Source organism: Mustelus asterias, chromosome 8 (genome assembly GCF_964213995.1).
Source record: "Mustelus asterias chromosome 8, sMusAst1.hap1.1, whole genome shotgun sequence".
NCBI classification, from domain to species: domain Eukaryota; kingdom Metazoa; phylum Chordata; class Chondrichthyes; order Carcharhiniformes; family Triakidae; genus Mustelus; species Mustelus asterias.
Window position 1 is genome coordinate 40,513,087 of NC_135808.1, and position 19,415 is coordinate 40,532,501.

At 41.0% G+C, this 19,415-nt stretch overlaps 1 protein-coding gene across 9 annotated transcripts in view; it reads left to right on the forward strand.

Moving 5' to 3' along the window:
- Positions 1-354: 354 nt before the first annotated feature.
- The window catches only part of LOC144497111 (uncharacterized), a 62,957-nt gene continuing 43,896 nt past the window's right edge, over positions 355-19,415 (forward strand). For 3 of the 9 annotated variants that reach the window (XR_013498508.1, XM_078217898.1, XM_078217897.1), the window contains exons 1-4: positions 359-492; positions 1,186-2,265; positions 3,001-3,073; positions 3,825-3,983. Coding sequence is in view for 6 of the 9 variants with exons in the window: in XM_078217898.1 (XP_078074024.1) it covers positions 1,645-2,265; positions 3,001-3,073; positions 3,825-3,983 (853 nt within the window). In the remaining 3 variants the exon portion in view is untranslated. Of the gene's footprint in view, positions 493-1,185; positions 2,266-3,000; positions 3,074-3,824; positions 6,990-16,982; positions 18,589-19,415 lie in introns of those variants that run through there. The other 6 variants (XM_078217896.1, XM_078217895.1, XR_013498510.1 and 3 more) reach the window with 6 other exon arrangements.

Below are 19,415 nucleotides of genomic sequence, written 5' to 3' on the forward strand. Positions count from 1 at the left end.
CCCGGTTTGGTTAGAGTTTAATCTCCCCACGTCAATCAGTCGAGTCCACTTCCACACTGAACAAGTATACGGTCTGTCCGCGCTGCAGTGAGTGAGGTTGGAGGATGGATTCGGGGGTGAAGAGGCAGCGGAGCGATGCAGAAAGAGGAAATCAAAATCCATTGGCTTTATTCTCTCTCCACAGATGCTGCCAGACCTGCTGAGATTTTTCAGCATTTTCTGTTTTTGTTTTAGTTAGAACTACATTACCCATGCTGCATGTGGCCCGGGGCCTGCGCAGTGAGGAGCGGCAGTATGGAATCAGGGAAAAGAGCCAGCCCGCAGTGCCTGATGGGAGTTGTAGTTCTGCCGCGCGCAGCGGCGGTTGGCGCCCAGCGTTCGGGAGGTGGAATGTGAGGAAGCTGCAGTGAGTGAGGCTGGAAGTGAGTGAGACGGCCCGAGTGGCTGACACGTGGGCGGGGCTGGAATTGGGTCATTACCGATAATGAGAAGGTGAGGTGTGATTGTCTGAAAGGGCGAGAGACACATTTATTAAAATGTCTTTAAATGTCTTCTTTAAAGATTTTACCTGAAGGCCTCGGCCTTTCCCAGAAGCCTGGGTTTCGATTTGACAGTTTTGCCCAGTGCTATGTCTGATAGCTGAGTTTAGGATGTACAGCCTGAGTGAGTGCAGTGTATCTAATTTCCCAGAATAAAGCAGAACCCTTCAATCAGCTACACTGAAGCAATATTTTCCTTAGCTTCTAGTGTGTTTTCTTCAAATAATTTGCCAAAACAAGGGAAGAATTTCAAAATCTCAATTGAATTAACATTTCTCCTGAGTGTTTTTATATCAGACACATGGTGTAAGGGTAAAACTGGTCTTTTCCAGCATAACTTGAGTCCACAGTGAATTGATAGCCCATTTTACACTCCACCCTTTCCGTTGCCCTCACAGTGCCTCGGAAAATGGGGGTCTGGGTGGAGGAAAGAAAGTAGCCTTGTTGTCTGTGCCTGGTCACTATCCAGACTTCCTGCAGGAAATAGAGGGTGTGTGACAGTCAAATGAGGAAAAAGAAAGGAGTTAGATCATATCCCCCTGCACAGTGGAATAATACACTGGCAGTCACTGTGGAACAGTCTCCAGCTGAGGAGCCAGCCCCTTTGGCATTGGAGGAAATCATGTTTCCTTTTCCTGTTTTACAGAAAGATTGCACTGTATCGCATTAAAAAATACAGAGAGGATAGACACTGCAGATAGATCCTAACCACCACACAAGGAACAACTGTGGGATGACATCCAGTGCGTTTGCAGCATTATTGAACACAGAGAAGGTTGGGCAGTAAAACCGCCATCTGGAAATTGATTGGGTCAGAGGATCTTTGATCTCAGATCGGAAACTGGTCAGTGCTGTGGAACATTCCATTTGAACCAACCTTTCCGAAGGATCGTCTGTGGACGAATGGTCAGGGTGAGGCTGGGAAGAAGTGTGGATGGGCTTCTAGCCTGGTGAGAGCTTCAATCATTCATCAAGCCGGATGAACCACTGACTTCCTGTAGGCTAGAGGCTGTTCAAGTTTAAGTTTATTCGGTGAACTCCACGGGCTCAAAATATCTCCTACGGTCCATCTATTAAAAACCACCGTTAGCACAAGAGCAACCACATGGAAGAGAAACCATTCAGGTGTGATGTTAGTGAGAATGCTTTCACTCAATCCTACCATCTTCTATCGTACCAGAGGACTCATAGCGGGGAGAAACCATTCAAGTGCGAGTTGTGTGACAAGTCATTCACACGGTTATCGAGCCTCACTGAACACCAACGCCTTCATACAGGGGAGAAACTCTTCAGGTGTGATGTTTGTGCGATGACTTTCACCCGAAATTCCCATCTTCTATCACACCAGAGGATTCACACAGGAGAGAAACCCTTCACGTGTGAGGTGTGTAACAAATCATTCGCGGTGTCATCGACTCTCCGTAAACACCAACAAACTCACACAGGGGAGAAACACTTCAAATGCGAGGTGTGTGACAAATCCTTCTCGTGGTTATCAAACCTGCGTGAACACCAAAGTATTCACACAGGGGCGAAAGGGAGACGCTTCAAGTGTGATGTTTGTGAGATGGCTTTCAGCCGACCCTCCCATCTTATATCACACCAGAGGATTCACACAGGGGAGAAACCCTTCAAGTGCGAGGTGTGTGGCAAATCATTCTCGTGGCCATTGACCCTCCGTAAACACCAATGCCTTCATACAGGAGAGAAACCCTTCCCGTACAAGGTATGTGACTAATTATTCTTGGACTAACAGGCTTCTGCATACACCGACGTATTGACATCTAAGGTATATAACAAATGATTCCCTAAATAATCGACCCTGCGCGCAGACCCATGCGTTCACACCAGCGTGGAACCATTCATATGCAAGGTGTGCAACAAATCATTCTTGCGGTCATCAGACCTCCACAGACACCAGCACATTCACACTGCGGCTCACCTGCTTCCGTTACACTGAGAGTTGTCTGTGTTGTTTACTCTCCAGTGCTCACACAGGGGAGCTGTCCTTCCAAAGCACTGTCTGTTTCAGCCGTGTCTGTCTCCAACCTCTCCCACCATCAGTCAAATCGTTTCAAAAAGGTCAATTTAACCTTTGACCAGATCTCCAAACATCACCAAAAAAAGACATGAAAATGTATTGAAGCTACTGCTTAAGTACAAGCTTCCCTGTGAAAGGCAATAAATCTGAATATTAAATATATATGTTAATTTCTGAAACTTTAAATCCTACCCTTTCAGTTGAAAATACAGAAAGATTGCAATATGTTTTTTTTACTTATGAGTTTTTGTGAAATGCAGTTGTCTTGGAGATGGCTCTGACTTTGTCAGAAGATTGATTTCTAATCAGAAGTCCCCCTGGGTGCAGGCTGAAAGTTGTCTCCAGCACTTGGAAAATGTGTCACAAGACAGCACAGCAAAGTCTGGACCATGATTTTTTCATTTTCATTTTTTCCTTTAGGTAAAGCTGGCCCATAACACCCAGGAGCGCTTGTTGACTGAAGAGCGGGTTGCGTACATCAACACAATGAACGGTAGGATGCTAGGAAGTACAGAGGATGAAAGGAACCTTGGGGTGCACGTCCAAAGACCCCTGAAGGGCAGGACAGGTAGATTAGGTGGTTAAGAAGGCATATGGGATATGTGCCTTTATTAGCCGAGGCATAGAATATACGAGTTGAGAGGTTATGATGAAGCTGTATAACACTCAGGCCACAGCTACAGTACCGTGTGCAGTTCTGGTCACATGCTCGAGGGAGGATGTGATTACACTAGAAAAGGTTTAGAGGAGATTTAACAGGATGTTGCCTGGGTTGGAGCGCTTCACCTATGAAGAGAGGCTGGTTAGGTTGGGGTTGTTTTCCTTAGAGCAGAGAAGGCGGAGGAAGGACCCGATTGAGGTACAAAACTATGCGGGACACAGGGTAGAGAGGAATAAATTTTTCCCCGTAGTAAAGGGGTCAATAACAGGCCATAGATTTAAGGTAAGGAGCAGGAGATTTAGAGGGGAATTTGAGGAAAAACTGTCTCACCCAGAGGGTTTTGAGAATCTGGAACTCACTGTTTGAAAGGGTGGTGGAAGTGGGAACCCTCACAACATTTAAGAAGCATTTAGATGACCACTTGAAATGCTATAGCATACAAGTTGTTTGGCCTCTCCAACCCCACGGTAACCAATGGCGGATCAGATATGGGGATGAGTGAAGGTGATGTCATTGTTTAAACCATCGGGAGGAGAGTTAATTTACATGACAAATAATAATTGTGATTTTCTTCCTCTGACAGATGCACAGCTGTCCATGGACACATTAGATGGTGATGGAGGAGAGTTGGCAGCAGCGTCTGAGATTCTTGAAAGGGCTAATGAGGAAGGGACGGAGGTGAATACCTCACAGCAATGGGGCATGGCAGCTGCAGTGGAGGAGGAAGAGGAATGTCAGGAGGGTAAGGTGTCTGACTTGGAGGGTAGTGTTGATGAGTTCAAGTTAAATATTGTGGTTGTGAAGGAGGAGGCCTGTGATGCTCTGGCTGCTGTGATGGAGGGAGGGTACTCAGAACCTTCCGGAGGTGAGGAACCTTTGGCTTTGGGAGCAGAAGCTCCACTGTCTCCACGAGCACACGGATTACATCAGGCCCATGCTGCTGGGGAAGAAAATGAAGATGATCTGAAATTTCGTAAGCGCTTATATCAGGAACAGGTTCAAAGCACAGAGAATTATCGGGCCACTTCTAATTTGCTTCAACAAACTTTGACTGAATTTAAGATGGATGTTAGCCAGAATCTGCAAAGAAACAATGAGATTCTTCAGCAGCAGAATGAGGTTCTGAGACAGCAGAATGAGATTCAAAACCAGCATCTACAAAGAAACAATGAGATTCTTCAGCAGCAGAATGAGTTTCTTTGTCAGCTTCTGCAAAGAAGCAATGAAACTTTAAATGAAATGAGGCAGATTCTGTCTCAGATTGTAGTGCCTGCATCTTCTAGCCAGCAGCAACCCAGTGCAGAGGCATCTGCTGCTGGACGTGACTCTGGTACCGGAAAGGCCACATCACGGGGACGGCTGAGACGCAGAAGGAATTAGGGCCCTTCCTTCCAACACTACCTCCTTTATATTATTATCCACTCCTACCCCCATTTTTATCATGAAAGATATTTTTTGTCTGAATTTTGCCACAATAGAGAGTTGTGAGCAAAATGGCAGAAGAATATAAAAGCTTGGAGCAGGACTAGACAATTCAGCCCCTTAAGCCTGCTACACCATTCAATATGATCATGGCTGATCTTATCTCAGCCTCAACTCTACTTTTCTACCAGTTCTCCATAACCCTTCAACCCATTACTAATAACAAATCCATCTATCTCCTTAATTTTACTCAATATCCCTGCATACTGGGGTAGTGAATTCCATAGATTCACCCTTTGAGAGAAGTAGTTTCGTCTCATCTCTGTTTTAAATCTGTTACCTTTTATTCAAAACTATGACCTCTTGTTCTAGATTGCTCCACAAAAGGAAGAATCCACTCTACTTCTACTTTGACAGTACCTTTTTATCATCTTATGTACCACAATTAGATCTCTCATTCTTCTAAACCCGAGAGTATAGGCCTAAACTGCTCAATCTCTCTTCATAAGACAAACCCCTCATCTTTGGAATTAATCTAGTGAACCTCCTCTGAACTGCTTCTAATGTCACTGCATCCTTCCTCAAATAAGGTGACCAAAACTGTACAGAATAGTCCAGGTGTGGCCTCAACAATGCCTTGTTTGTTGTAGCAGCATTTTCTTATTTTTGTGCTCTATTCCTTTAGCTATAAATGCCAAAATTCCATTTGCTTTTCTTATTACGTGCTGTAACCTGCATACCAGTTTTCTGCGACTGGTGCACCACGACACCTAGATCCATCTGCACCATGACACCTAGATCCATCTGCACCCAAGCACCCTAAAGTCTCCCACCATTTAGATAATAAGTTGCTTTTCCATTTTTCCGACCAAAATGGATAACTTCACGCTTGCCTACGGTAAACTCCATCTGCCACATTTTGGCCCACTCACCTAACCTATCTATATCTATTTGTAAATTTCTAATTTCCTCACTGCGACTTACTATCCCATCTATTTTAGTGTCATCTGCAAATTTGGCCATAATACCTTCTATCCCTGTATCCAAGTCATTAATATAAATTGTAAATAGTTGGGGCCCAAGGACTGAACCCTGTTGTTCGAATCAATTTAGAAAAGGCCTGAATCTGAATGTCCCCACCCCCACCCTCCCAGCCGAATTACAGTGTCTCCCATTTTCTTGGTTCCAGGAATGGGCCATGTTGGAATTTGCATGTTTCACAGAGACAGCTGTTCATAGAAATCAGCAACTGCCTTCACTTGTGTTGTTTTTGGATGAGAGGTGTCTGAAATCCGGTGTATGCATATTAGACAGGGGAGGAGCTTGTTTGAACTCCATGAATTTGTTTTGTAGATAAGATATTCTTGTTGAGTGGAAAGTTATACTGTTGGATGCCAGACACCATTGGGAAAGGTAAGCTTTCCTTTGGGAGAAGTCATAAAATCATACAGCGCAGAAGAGACCCTTCAGCCCATCAAATCTGCACCGACATGTGAGAAACATCTGACCTCCCACCTCATCCCATTTACCACCACTTGGCCCATAACCTTGTTATATCCTTTCAGATCTCTAAAAATAGGCATGAATGTGCATAGAATGTGCATAAATGCATTGGAACTAACTGTGGATTGAAACTGTCAAAGCAATGGCCAAGAAAGTCAAGATGAACTGTTAAAGGGTGCTGTCAAGCTAAAAAGACATTTAAAACTCCTGTATTTAGCTCTTTGAAAAAAAACTATATGGGGTATATTAAAATTATTGCCTTTCCCTCTGTATGTTGACACAAGCCAGGATTGACAAGATTAAGGTGAATGACACATTTTGCAACCATCCATTGTCACAGTAGGGTGCCTGCCAGTTCACAGTTTGATTGACAGCTCAAACTGGCTATGGACACTTGAAGTGGGATTATGAATTTCCATTCTTGTTTTTTCAGGGGATGATTCAATTGAATAAAATGTTTGTTGTCACAAGGAATTACATGATTGAAAGAATTTAAATGTTGCAATTCTTTTTTATGAATGAATGTTGTTTTAAAAAATGAAGTCTGCAGCTGTCACTTGGAACTTTATTTTGTTTAATCTCAGCTGAGTCCTGATCTCTGCCCATTGTGAATAGTGGGCGAGTTGGTGTGGGTGCTGTAAGGGCAATGTGTGAGTGGCATGTTATATTTTTTAAAAGGGTGTAGGCTGCTTTAAGAGCTGATCACATAATTTGATGATGATGTCATTAGGACGTGTGCTTAGGCTGCTGTTTTACTTTCAGTTTTGTACTCTGATGCAGTGCACAGAGCAGCTCTTCAATAAAATATGTTTTGTTGTTTGAATCTACGTGCACAAACTACAACTTTCCTTTCTGTGTAAAACCCACAAACCCTAACATAATTAGGACAATACAGATAGAAAATTGGTGTTGAGTCAGCATTTTGTTTCAGCGGGAACTTCAAGAAAAGATCCTAAGAGGAAAAAACAATGTGTGTCCTCACAAGCTGGGGAAAAGCAACAACAGGATTAAAGTTTAAACTGCCAGTGCAGGAATACTCCAGCAAGAAACAAAATTATGTGTGATTTTAAAAGAGAGGGTTTTTCTGATCAGAGGAGGGCGAGAGTCCAGACAGCATCTGGCATATTTTAAAAGATTGAATGCAGAAAATACACTAAGTAAATTGATTCCAAATAACTGGGAAGACAGTAAAATCTATAAATATACTGAGCAATATCACATTGCTGGTGCCTCAAGTGAAATGGCAGATCAGTTAGGATCCATTGGGCCTTTCAATGAAGAAAATTTACCATGGAGTTCCAATGCAGAGCATTATCAGTACCTTGTGCAGCAAATAAAATTGCAAACGAGTTCATCGTACCAGTTTTTCTCAGGATGATAGGATGTAAAACCTACATTTCGCTCCAGAACTTTGTTCATCCAGCAAAGGCAGGAATCAAAACTTATGATGACTTGAGAAAGATCCTTGAAGAGCATTACTCTCCAAAGCCACTGATCATTGCAGAAAGATTATCATAAAATCCGTACAGTGCAGAAGGAGGCCACTCGGCCCATCAAGATTGCACCGACCACAATTCCACCCAGACCCTATTCCTGTAACCCCACATATTTGCCCTGCTAATCCCCCTGGCATTAGGGTCAATTTAGCATGGCCAATCAACCTAACCTCCATATCTTTGAACTCAAGTTTCACTGAAGGAATCAAGTGGAAGGCGAAAGCATTGCAAAGTTTGGAGCAACCTTAAAAAGGCTGGCATAACATTGTGAGTTTAGTGAGTCATTAGAAGATTCGCCTCACGATTATCTAGTTTATGATCTTCAAAATGAGGCTATTCAAAGAAGATTGCTTACTGAACATGCTTTGGCTTTAAAGACAGCGGTAGAAGCTGCAGTGTCAATGGAATTGGCTGCTATAGTGGCTTCACAATTTGGTGCTGGAATGAAGATCCATAACTTTGGAATTGCTCATAAGTCAAAAGAGCAACAAGCATGTCACAGATGTGCAACAATGGGCCATTCAGTGAGTGAATGTTGGAGCAAGGATAGTGTTATGAAGTGGAGGTGGATCCCCCTCTGAGACTAACACCTAACCACTCAAAGAGGAGTACCTCGCCTCATAATCTGTAAAAGTGAGTGTGAAGTGGTACAATCCGCTCTTCAGCAACTTTTAGTGGTTAATTCAAAATAACTACCTGACACTCTCTCTAAAGTTAACAAGTAACACTTTATTTATCTAACTAACAGTGAACAAGTTAACTAAACTATTAACAAACCGAATAAAACACAATTCTAATGGAATACTGTTTTATAAATGCAATTCCTACTTATTAACAAAAAAATAGAATTTTTAGTCACTCTCTGAATTACAACCAGGTTTGGCCTCTTCCGTAATATTCTGGGCTTTCTCTGTTGATTCTGCTGTCTGGAACTTCTGTCTTCCTGGGTACTTTCTCTGTTGATGGGCGGCACGGTAGCACAGTGGTTAGCACTGCTGCTTCACAGCTCCAGGGTCCTGGGTTCGATTCCCGGCTTGGGTCACTGTCTGTGTGGAGTTTGCACATTCTCCTCGTGTCTGCGTGGGTTTCCTCCGGGTGCTCCGGTTTCCTCCCACAGTCCAAAGATGTGCGGGTTAGGTTGATTGGCCAGGTTAAAAATTGCCCCTTAGAGTCCTGGGATGCGTAGGTTAGAGGGATTAGTGGGTAAATATGTGGGGGTAGGTCCTGGGTGGGACTGTGGTCGGTGCAGACTCGATGGGCCGAATGGCCTCCTTCTGCACTGTAGGGTTTCTATGATTCTTTCTATGATTCTATGAGATGGTGTTTTGAGCTGAGCGCTTTGAGCTGGGCAAATGGCAGTTGCTGTCTCTCTGCTTATTGTCCCCAGTGCCTGTTCTTTTATACCTGTGATGACATATTAACATCCCCACAATATGATTGGTTGCAGGCTGCCAAAACCATCAAATTCAACTCTCATAGGTTGCTGGTATCCAGTACCTAATTTGAACTGATGGCTGAATTCAAAAACATTCAAATGCCTGAATCCTGTTAGCAAGGCAACCCTGCTGCTTAGCCTTTGATACAAATGATTCAGTCTGTGTACTGGCACCATATGCACCTGCATTTTTTTAACTCCCTAAGCACAGCAAAAAAAAGCACCTTTTCAAAGGGATCATGCAATATTTTCACCTCTTAACATTTTATAATTTTTTACAATTTTACAAACACCAAATTCTAACATTCTGCTCAACTTCGCAACACTGCCCCCTTAAGAAAAAAATGAACCATCATCATGAAAAGATGGCATCATTTTTTTTTTCTTGTAAATTTGTGATGAAGCATCCACAATAACATTTTCATGACCCACAACATGTACAATCTGAAAATTAAATGCTTGTAACATGAGACTGCAACAAAATAATCTGGTGTTCTTGTCCTTAAATCCTTCCAAAAAGGTCAAAGGATTGTAATCAGTACACATGCATTGTTTGCAACGTAACATTAAAATGTTGTAAGGCCATTAACTCAATAACTCTTTGTTCTAATTGTTGAATATTTTTTCTGATGGATATTGAGTTTTTTTGAAAAATAATCGATTGGCCTTTCAATTCCACAATAATCTTCCTGTAACAACACAGCTCCAACACCCACATTGCTGGTGTCAATGGCGACTTTGAAGGGTTTCAAAAAGTTTGGCATGGTTAAAACAGATGCGGTGGTTAACACCATTTTAAATTCTCAAATGCCTCCTGGCACTGTTCTCTCGACCGAAATCTTGTGTTTTTTAACAAATCCCTCAATGGTGCCACTGTGCTACTAAAATATGGTACAAATTTCCTGTAGAATCTTCTCAGTCCTAAAAATCGTAGCACTTCCTTCTTCGAGGTTGGTCTTGGAAATTCCTCGATGGCTTTTGTCTTCACGGTGTCATCCGTCCATATCCGGTGTCGTGCCCTAAGAATGTCACTTCCGTCTTCGCAAATTCTGTTTTTGCCAAATTTATGACTAACTTTGCCTCCCGTAATCTCTTGAAGAGCTCTGCCAAATGCCCCATGTGATCTTTCCATGAATGACTAAAGATCACTGAATCATCTATGTAGACAGCACAATTAGTCAATCTTGCAACAGCTCTGTTCATAAGCCTTTGAAAAGTGGCTGATGCGTTTTTCATCCCAAAGGGCATTACTTTAAATTGGTATAGCTCATTTGGGGTAACAAAGGCAGAAACGTCTTTTGTTCTCTCTAACAAAGGCACTTGCCAGTAACCGTGAAGTAAGTCAAATTTTGATGTAAGTAGCTTGTCCTACTTTTTCCACTCAATCCTCCAGCCTTAGTTGAGTCAGATTTAGTCACAACGTTGACCTTCCGATAATCTATGCAGAATCGTTGAGTACCATCAGATTGGAGGACCAACACAATCAGCGAACTCCACTCGCTTTGACTCGGCTCTATGATATTTTCTTGTAGCATCGCTTCCACTTCCTTCTGAATCTGTGTTGCTTTGAAAGGATTAAGCCGATTGGGGTGTTGTTTTATCGGAACAGCATTCCCAACGTCAACCTCATGTACTATGTCATTAGTCTTCCTCATACCACTGTAACAAGTCTTTCAATTCAGTTTTCTGTTTCTGGGACAGATAGCTCACTACCCTGTTCCATTCCTTATGGACTTCTTCATTATTCAACTTATTCTGAGGCACATCAAAACCCAAATCATCTGGATTTGATTCCTCACTCTCAGTGGCAGTAACCTGTTCCTCCTGTTCCCTTTCCCTGTCATAGTACTGTTTTACCATGCTCACGTGACATACCCTATACATTTCTTTCCCATCTGGCATCTTTACCAGATAATTAATCTGACTTAACTTCTTCTCAATCTGATAGGGACCACTAAACCTTGCTTTGAAGGGATCTCCTACCACTGGTGATACTTTATCCCCATGGGCAAATGCACCAATACTTTATCCCCATGGGCAAATGCACGAATTTTAGATTTCTTATCTGCTTTTTGCTTCATTAGGTGCTGTGTCACCTTCAAATGTTGTCTAACTAATTCACCCACTCTGTTTAATTTTTCTCTCACCTCAGATACATAATCCAACTGTCAGATCTCTGACTTCGGACCTACCAACTTTTCCTTAATTTTAAAAGTCCTCTTACTTCGTGTCCGAATATGAATCCGAATGGTGTAAACTGAGTCAATTCATTTGGAGCATCTCTAGTAGCAAATAATATAAAGGTGATACCTTTGTCCCAATCATTTGTGTAATCCTGGCAATAAACTCTCAACATGGCCTGTAGGGTCTGATGCCACCTTTCCAATGCTCCCTGGGTTTCAGGATGGTACGCACTTGATGTAAAGTGTCTGATGCCTAAACTATCCATGACCTCCTTAAAAAATTTGGCAGTAAAATTGAACCCTTGGTCTTACTGAATCTCCCTGGGTAATCCATAAAAGGTAATCGCGTAATGGAATTGCCTCTGGAAAACTGGTAGACAGATCTATTTCAGTTAGCAAATACTGGCTCCCACTTTTGGTTTTAGGGAGGGGACCAACACAAGCAATTATAACCCGTGTAAAAGGTTCTTCAAATGCAGGAATTGGCATCAAAGGCGCTGGTTTTATCACTGCATCCTACCATCTGACACGTGTGACAGGTAGAGCATAATTCCACCACATCTTTATGTAATCCAGGCCAATAAAAATGCTTCTGTATCTTAGTCTGAGTCTTCCTCACTCTGGGGTGACCTCCTACAGGTAATTTGTGTGCTACCCACAATACCTCCTGCCTGTATTGTACCGCCAACACAATCTGGTGAACTTCCACTCATTTCTCATCTGCACCAACCTGCCAAGTTCTCCATCTTCGCCTTAAGGTTTTATCCTTAAGGTCATAGCATTCTGGAATACACTCTGATTCCTTTTCTGTGGAGGCTTCATGATATAAATCCTTTATCGTCTCATCATTCTGTTGTAACTGCATTAATCTTTCAGAAGTAAACACATCTGCCTGATCCTCTACCTGCTTAGGTTTTTCTTTTACCGTCTCATCGAACAGAATGTCAGCTAACTGGACCTCAACTCCTTCATTTTTCTCTTTTGTTCTCCCTTTCTGTTTTAACTTATGGCTGTGGGATCTTGTCACCACAGTCTGGAAAAATTCCAGAGTATTTTTCTTTCAACTCCTCAGTTCCCTGATTTTCTTTTGGCTTTTCCACTACAATGGGCATCACTCTGACCTGTCATCCAATTATATCATTTGCAAGGATAAACTGTATTCCTGGAAAGCTAAGTTTTCCATCACTCCCACTAACACTTCCCCAGTCTTGATTGGACTTTCCAGTCTTATTTTACACAGTGGAACACTACTCCTCCCTCCATTTATTCCACAGATTACCACTCTCTCGGGCAATATTTCAGAAGTAGTGCAAATATTTCCATCTCTTACTATTAGAGACAGGCTCCTGTATCTCTCAATATTTTAACATTATATCTATTCCCCCTGTTCTACCTGAATAAATCTTACCACACAGATGAAGTCTTTGAAAAGATCGGGCGCCATCTCACTATCCAGCCTGTGTCCAGGCTGTGCACTCTCCTTCAGCTCCTCGGCTTCTCTCGAGATTTCCTTCACTGTTTAAACAAATCCCATTGGTTGAACATCTTTTACCACATCTTTAGTCCCTGTGCCTTTCTTAAGCCATCTGCACTGTGCCTTTATACGTCCCACCTTCTTACAGTGAAAACACCTGTGGTCTTTCATCTCTTTTCCACCCTCTTGGGTTTCTTTTTTCACAGGTGGTGAACTATTCCCAGTATGATCTACTTTTTGTTTTTCATTGAAGGATCTCCGTCTTTCCCAATCTCTATCCCTCACGGGATGAAATTGCTGTTGGAAGTTAGATTTTAGTTTATACACTAATGTGTATTCATCTGCCATCTCTGTAGCTCTTCTCACTGTTTCAACTTTTTGTTCCTCAACATGAGTTCTTATCACTTCTGGAAGTGAATTTTTAAACTCCCCCAACAGAATAATCACACTAATAGCCTCATATGTCTTTTATATCTTTAATGCTCTCACCCATCTATCGAAGTTGCCCTCTTTAATCCTTTTAAACTCGAGATGATTCTGACCTGGTTCCTTTCTTATATTTCTGAACCATTGTCTATATGCTTCTGGTACCAATTTGTCGACATTCAAAATAGCACTTTTTACTTCTTCATATTTTACTGATACCTCTTCTGACAGCGCTGCAAACACCTCAGTACCCCTGCCTACCAACTTGGTTTGAATTAACATTAGCCACACCTCCTCTGGCCATTTCATCTGTGTAGCCAATTTCTCAAACGAAATGAAAAAGGCCTCTGCGTCTTTTTCATCAAATGTTGGTAATGTTTGGACATAATTGTATATATCCCTACCAGGCAGTTGGCTGCGCTGAGCTTGTTCACCATCACTTCTATCTTGCACTTTTACTTCTGTCATTTGAAGTCTTTTTGCTTCAATTTCCAAATTCATCTTTTCTAAGTCGAACAATCTTTCCCTTTCTCTTCTGCTAGGGGCTTCCTCTCTCTTTCCTTCTCTCTTCTCTTTTTCCCTTTCTTCTGTTAGGGCCTTCTTCTCCTTTTCTCTATCTTTTAACTCCAATTGTCTTATTTCCGATTTAATTTTTTCTAACTCCACTGCACATGACTGTTTCTCTGATATACCTGAATGCTTGGCTAACTCCATTACAATTTCAGCTTTCTTATTATCCCTGGTTGAACTCAATTTTAGCCTGTTTGCTAATTCTAGAAGTGGCACCTTTTTCTGTTTTTCTAAACTTTCTTGGCAAATTTGGGAAGCATCTTCGACCCCCAGAACCTCGTTAGTAATGCTTAGAGCCATTTCCCCACTCTTGATTTAACCGGCTTATTGTCGGTTAACAGATCTTTGACTTCTCACTTAAGTTTATTTGAAGATCTAGGACTGTTCAAATCGTGGACCTGAGGATCTTGGACTGTTCAAATCCCGGACCAAGATTTAGGACTGTTCAAATCCCGGATCTGAGCCTCCAATTTGTTATGAAGCAGAGGTGGATCCCTCCTCTGAGTACTAACACCTAACCACTCAAAGAGGAGTACCTCGCCTCATTCTCTGGAAAAGTGAGTGTGAAGTAGTATGATCCATTCTTCAGCAACTTTTAGTGGTTAAATCAAAATAATTACTTGACACTCTCTTTAAAGTCAACAAGTAACAATTTATACAACTAACAGTGAACAAGTTAACTAAACTATTAACAAACCAAATAAAACACAATTCTAATGGAATGCTGTTTAGATGAATACAATTCCGCTTATTAACAAAATAAAATAGAAATTTTAATCACTCTAAATTACAACCAAGTTTGGCGTCTTCTGGAATATTCTGGGCTTTCTCTGTTGGTTCCTCTGTCTGGAACTTCTGTATTCTTTGGTACTTTCTCTATTGAGATGGTGCTTTGAACTGAGAGATTTGAGCTGGACAGATGGCAGTTACTGTCTGTCTGCTTATTGTCCCACTGCCTGTTCTTTTATACCTGTGATGACGTATCAACATCCCCACGATATTATTGGTTGCAGGTTGCCAAAACCATCAAATTCAAATTTAATAGGTTGCTGGTATCCAAGTGCTAATTTAAACTGATGGCTGAATTCAAAACATTCAACTACCTGCATCCTGTTAGCAAGGCAACCCAGCTGCTCCGCCTTTGACACAAATGTTTCAGTCTATGTACTGACACCGTAAGCACCTACATTTTTTTTAACTCTCTAAGCATCTAATCACAGCAAAAAAAACCCACCTTTTTAAAGGGACCATGTAATACTTTCCCCTTTGAGCATTTTATATTTTTAAATAATTTTACAAACACCAAATTCTAAACACCAAACAACAAACACTCAACTTCGCAACAATAGTCAATGCAAGAATTGTGGCAAAATGGATCACATGGCAAAAGCTTGTTGAGTTAGACCAGCTTGCCCAGAGAGCAATATTCAGAAGACGAATCTGGGTATCTTAAAGAAGAAGAGCAACTTGAATTCGACAAAAATAATTTACAACATGTAAGAAAGGAATTACAACTGTGAAGAAGACAATGTCCAGAAATATGATGATGAGCTCCAGCTGACAGTGGATCAAATAGCTTCTGGGTGATATCGAAGTTAAGTGGACAACATAGTAGGATGGAGGTTGATACTAGTGCTGCTTTATTTTCGATTTCTGAGACTACATTTTAAGGACATACACAAAAGAGATTGTGCTATTGGAAGGTTATATCATGGTCAGTGTAGTGTTGAGTGGACAAATGGTGGTCTGTGGTAATTTTCCAGCACTGTCTGGGAGATCATGGTTGGAGAAAATAAAGGTTAACTGGATGCTGTCGACAAATTGGTCGATGTCAAAGTACACCTACAGCACATCTAGATAAATACAAGAGTGGTTTTGAAGGGACACTTGGCTCAATGAAGGGAGTTCAAATGAAACTCAAGATAAAGCCTAATAGCCAACCAAAAGGTTTCAAAGCAAGATTTGTGCCATTTGCAATTCGTCCCAAGGTCAAATAAAAATTAGTGTGACTTGTTAACACTGATTATAATGAGGTTACTCCCCTCATATCTGTCATGAAACCAGATAGTTCAATTCGTATTTGAGGTGATTTTAAAACAACTATAAATCTGGTGTTGTGTGCTGACCAATATTTGCTTCCTTTAATTGATGATTTGTTTGCTGGGTTATCAGGTGGGCAGAATTTCAGCAAGATTAATATTTCACAAGCATATTTACAGATGAATGAAGCTGATGAATCACAAACATTGCTTATCATCGTTACTCATTAAGGTATTTTTCATTTGAAAAGATTACCTTTTGGAATAACGTGTGCATTATTAAAGATCAATGGATCAGATTTTAAGTGGTCTCTCTGCTGTACAATGTTACCTGGATGATATTCTAATTATAGGGTCAAATGAACAAGAGCTCTTGAATAATTTAAAAGCAACATTGGAATGTCTTAATGCACATGGTCTGCGTATCAAGAATGAAAAATGGCACATTTTCCAAATGCCAGTGCAGTATTTGGGTCACGTTACTGGTAATAGAGGCCTCTATAAAGCAGCTAAGAAGATGGACCCTCTTTTAGAAGCACCATGTCCGAAGAATGTGATGCAATTGAGGTCTTTTCTAGGCTTAGTAAATTATTATGGCAAATTTGTTCCTGACTTAGTGGCATTATTGAAGCCATTCTATAATTTGCTAAGTGCAAAACAGTCAAAGGACAGAACAACAGAATGTGAGAAAGCAGACAAGGATGTCAAAGATGCTTTGCAGAAGTCTTAATATTTGTTCATTTTAATCAAAACTGCCATTACTGTTTGCTTGCGATGCATCACCTTATGAAGTAGGGGCAGTCGTTTCACATATTATGCCTTTGGAAGAAGAATGAAAAATAGTTTTGCTTTGCATATTCTTCCTAGTGCTCAATTTAACTATGCTCAGCTAGAAAAAGAAACATTGAGTATAATTTTTGGCGTACAAAAGTTTCAACTTTACTTGTATGGTCATCATTTCACATTATTGACTGATCATTAACCCTTAACTACAATCTTTAAGCTGTGTAAAGGTTTGCCATCATTAGCTGCTAGTCAATTGCAAAGGTGGTCATTTATCTTATCTGCACATTCACATGATATAAAGTATCATCAATGAGAGTGCCATGCTAAAGCATTATCACACTTACCTTTACCTATTGAGCAGATACCACCGACTAGTTCTGCTAATATTCTTTATTTGCCTGTGACAGCTTCTCAAGTTCAGAGACATACCAGAAATGATCCTGTGATGAAGAACGTGATGGATATTGTATTGAAAGGAACGATAGCTGGAACGCATCGTCCGCATCCTGATTTGAAACTATATGTGTCATGAAAACTTGAGTTGACCATCCAAAGTCGGTGTCGAGTGTGGGGAATCCGAGTGATTATTCCTCCTTGTCTGCTTGGAAGAGTTCTTGAACAACTACATGAAGGACATCATGGTGAAGTCGGATGAAGAAATTTGCAAGTAGTTATTTTTGCTGGCTGGGTCTGGATGCTTGGATTGATGAAAAAGTGGGATAATGTCAAATCAAATAAGAAATACACCACCTTTTCTCCTTTACATCCTTAGGAAAGGCGTAAAATGCCATGGCAATGGTTACATGTAGGTTTTGCAGGTCCATTTAAGGGTTAGATATTCTTAGTCATAATTGGATGCACACTCAGAATGTCAGAAGTTATCATGAGATCTACTACATCTGAACAAACCATTGGAAAAATTGATGAAATTTTTGCAAGGTTTGGTAAACTAGAACGTATTGTTAGCAGTAATAGTTCAGTTTACTTCACAAGAGTTTGAGGATTATCTCAAAATAAATTCTATTCAGTATATAAAATCAGCATCTGATCATCCATCAACCCCAATGGATCAACTGAAAGATTTGTAAAATCCTTGAAACATTATTTTAAAAGCTTCAAAAGAGCAAGCTTTATTATCACATTGCGTGAATAGCTTTTTGTTATCTTACAAAAGCACGACACATGCGACATACCTAAAGTTCATCTGCATTACTACTCTTGAAGAGAAAGTTGAGAACTATGTTTGATTTGTTATTACCTTCAGAAACATCAGAGATAGTAGAGTGTCAACAACAATTTCAAATTGCTAGATGGGACGTGAAGACAAAACAACATTCATTTCAAGAAGGAGCTCAAGTGTTAGCGTGTAATTATGCTATGAATGAGAAATGGGTACCGGCCATCATTTTAGCAAAAGCACATCCAATTTCCTACATGGTTCAGACCAAAGATGAACTAGTTTGGCAATATGCTGACTAATTATTATCATCTCAATGATTTCTCAGAATCATCTCCAGAAGTACCAACATCTATAGTTCCTACTGTGAATACTACTATGGAAGACTTAGTTGAATCTGAGTGGCCTGAAGATGGTGTCTCTGCTATTATACAAAGTGAGAATGATACAGAATCAGCTCCAAGAGAAAAAGTGTTTACTAAAGTTCCAAATCATATTTCTAGGGTCAAGGACAGCCAAATTCCAGAATGCCATGTGCAACCAAAGAGGAATTGACTTTCTTATTGACTGTATATTATGATTAATGATGCATAGTACTGTGTCTAGAATATTATTGATCCTATGTAAAACATCGTAATAATTTGTTGTGATGATCACAGAAGTAAAGAGTGAGGGATCTTATACATTTAGAAAGGTCGCAGTCCGCTTTAAGAGCTGATCCCATGTTTTGATGGTGATGTCATTAGTATGTGCGCTTAGGCTACTATTTTACTTTCAGTTTTATATTCTGATACAGTGCAGACAGCAACTCTTCAATAAAACTTATGTAGTTGTTTGAATCTATGTGTGCAAATTACAGCTTTTCTTTGTGACTAAAACCAACAATGCCTAACATGGTTTGAGTTGATACCATGTTAGCATAGGGGCTATAAAAGGGTGCATGCGGTGAGTAGGGCAGAAGTTCGCATAGAGGGTGTGAGGAGCCATGGGTGTAGTTGGGTGCATTGGTTTGCAGGGAAAGTATGAGAGGTCATGAGTGGAAGGCAAAGGGCTGATTGGTGAGGGTGGGGGCATCAGTTGACATGGATGGGATGTGGGAAATGTGTAAAGGCTGTTTTATGTTTCGCTATTTTTAAAACTTCGATACAATGCAGTGCCGCTTCTCCGAGACAGACTTTCCACCCAGCCATCTCCTCACCCGGCACCCTCCGCACTCATTCCAGGATCACCCAGCTCAATGCCACTACCCTGGAACCAATATCCCAACTTTCATGCCCTACCTCCCACATTGGGTTTAGGGCATGCTCTATTAAAACAATTCAACGCAAAGCACCGAGTAAACAGGTCTCTCAGCTGAATCTTCGCAAACAACATAAGGGGCATTTCTGGACCTGAATCCCACAGGGTAGTCAGACCGCCTGAACTTTAGTGTGGATATTGTGCAGTGCCATTCCTAAGAACCCTCACCAATCACTTACAAATATTAATTCCTGAACAACTGTGATATTACAGGATGCCATTTCAAAATTGCTCCTTCCCTGACACACGTTTGACAAAGATTTCTAGTGTGGAAATAGCATTCTTGATCGTCAGAGGCTTTCAGACTGAGAACATCAGTATGGGATATGTGGCCTTGGATGTGTTTGACAGCAGATCAGAAGAG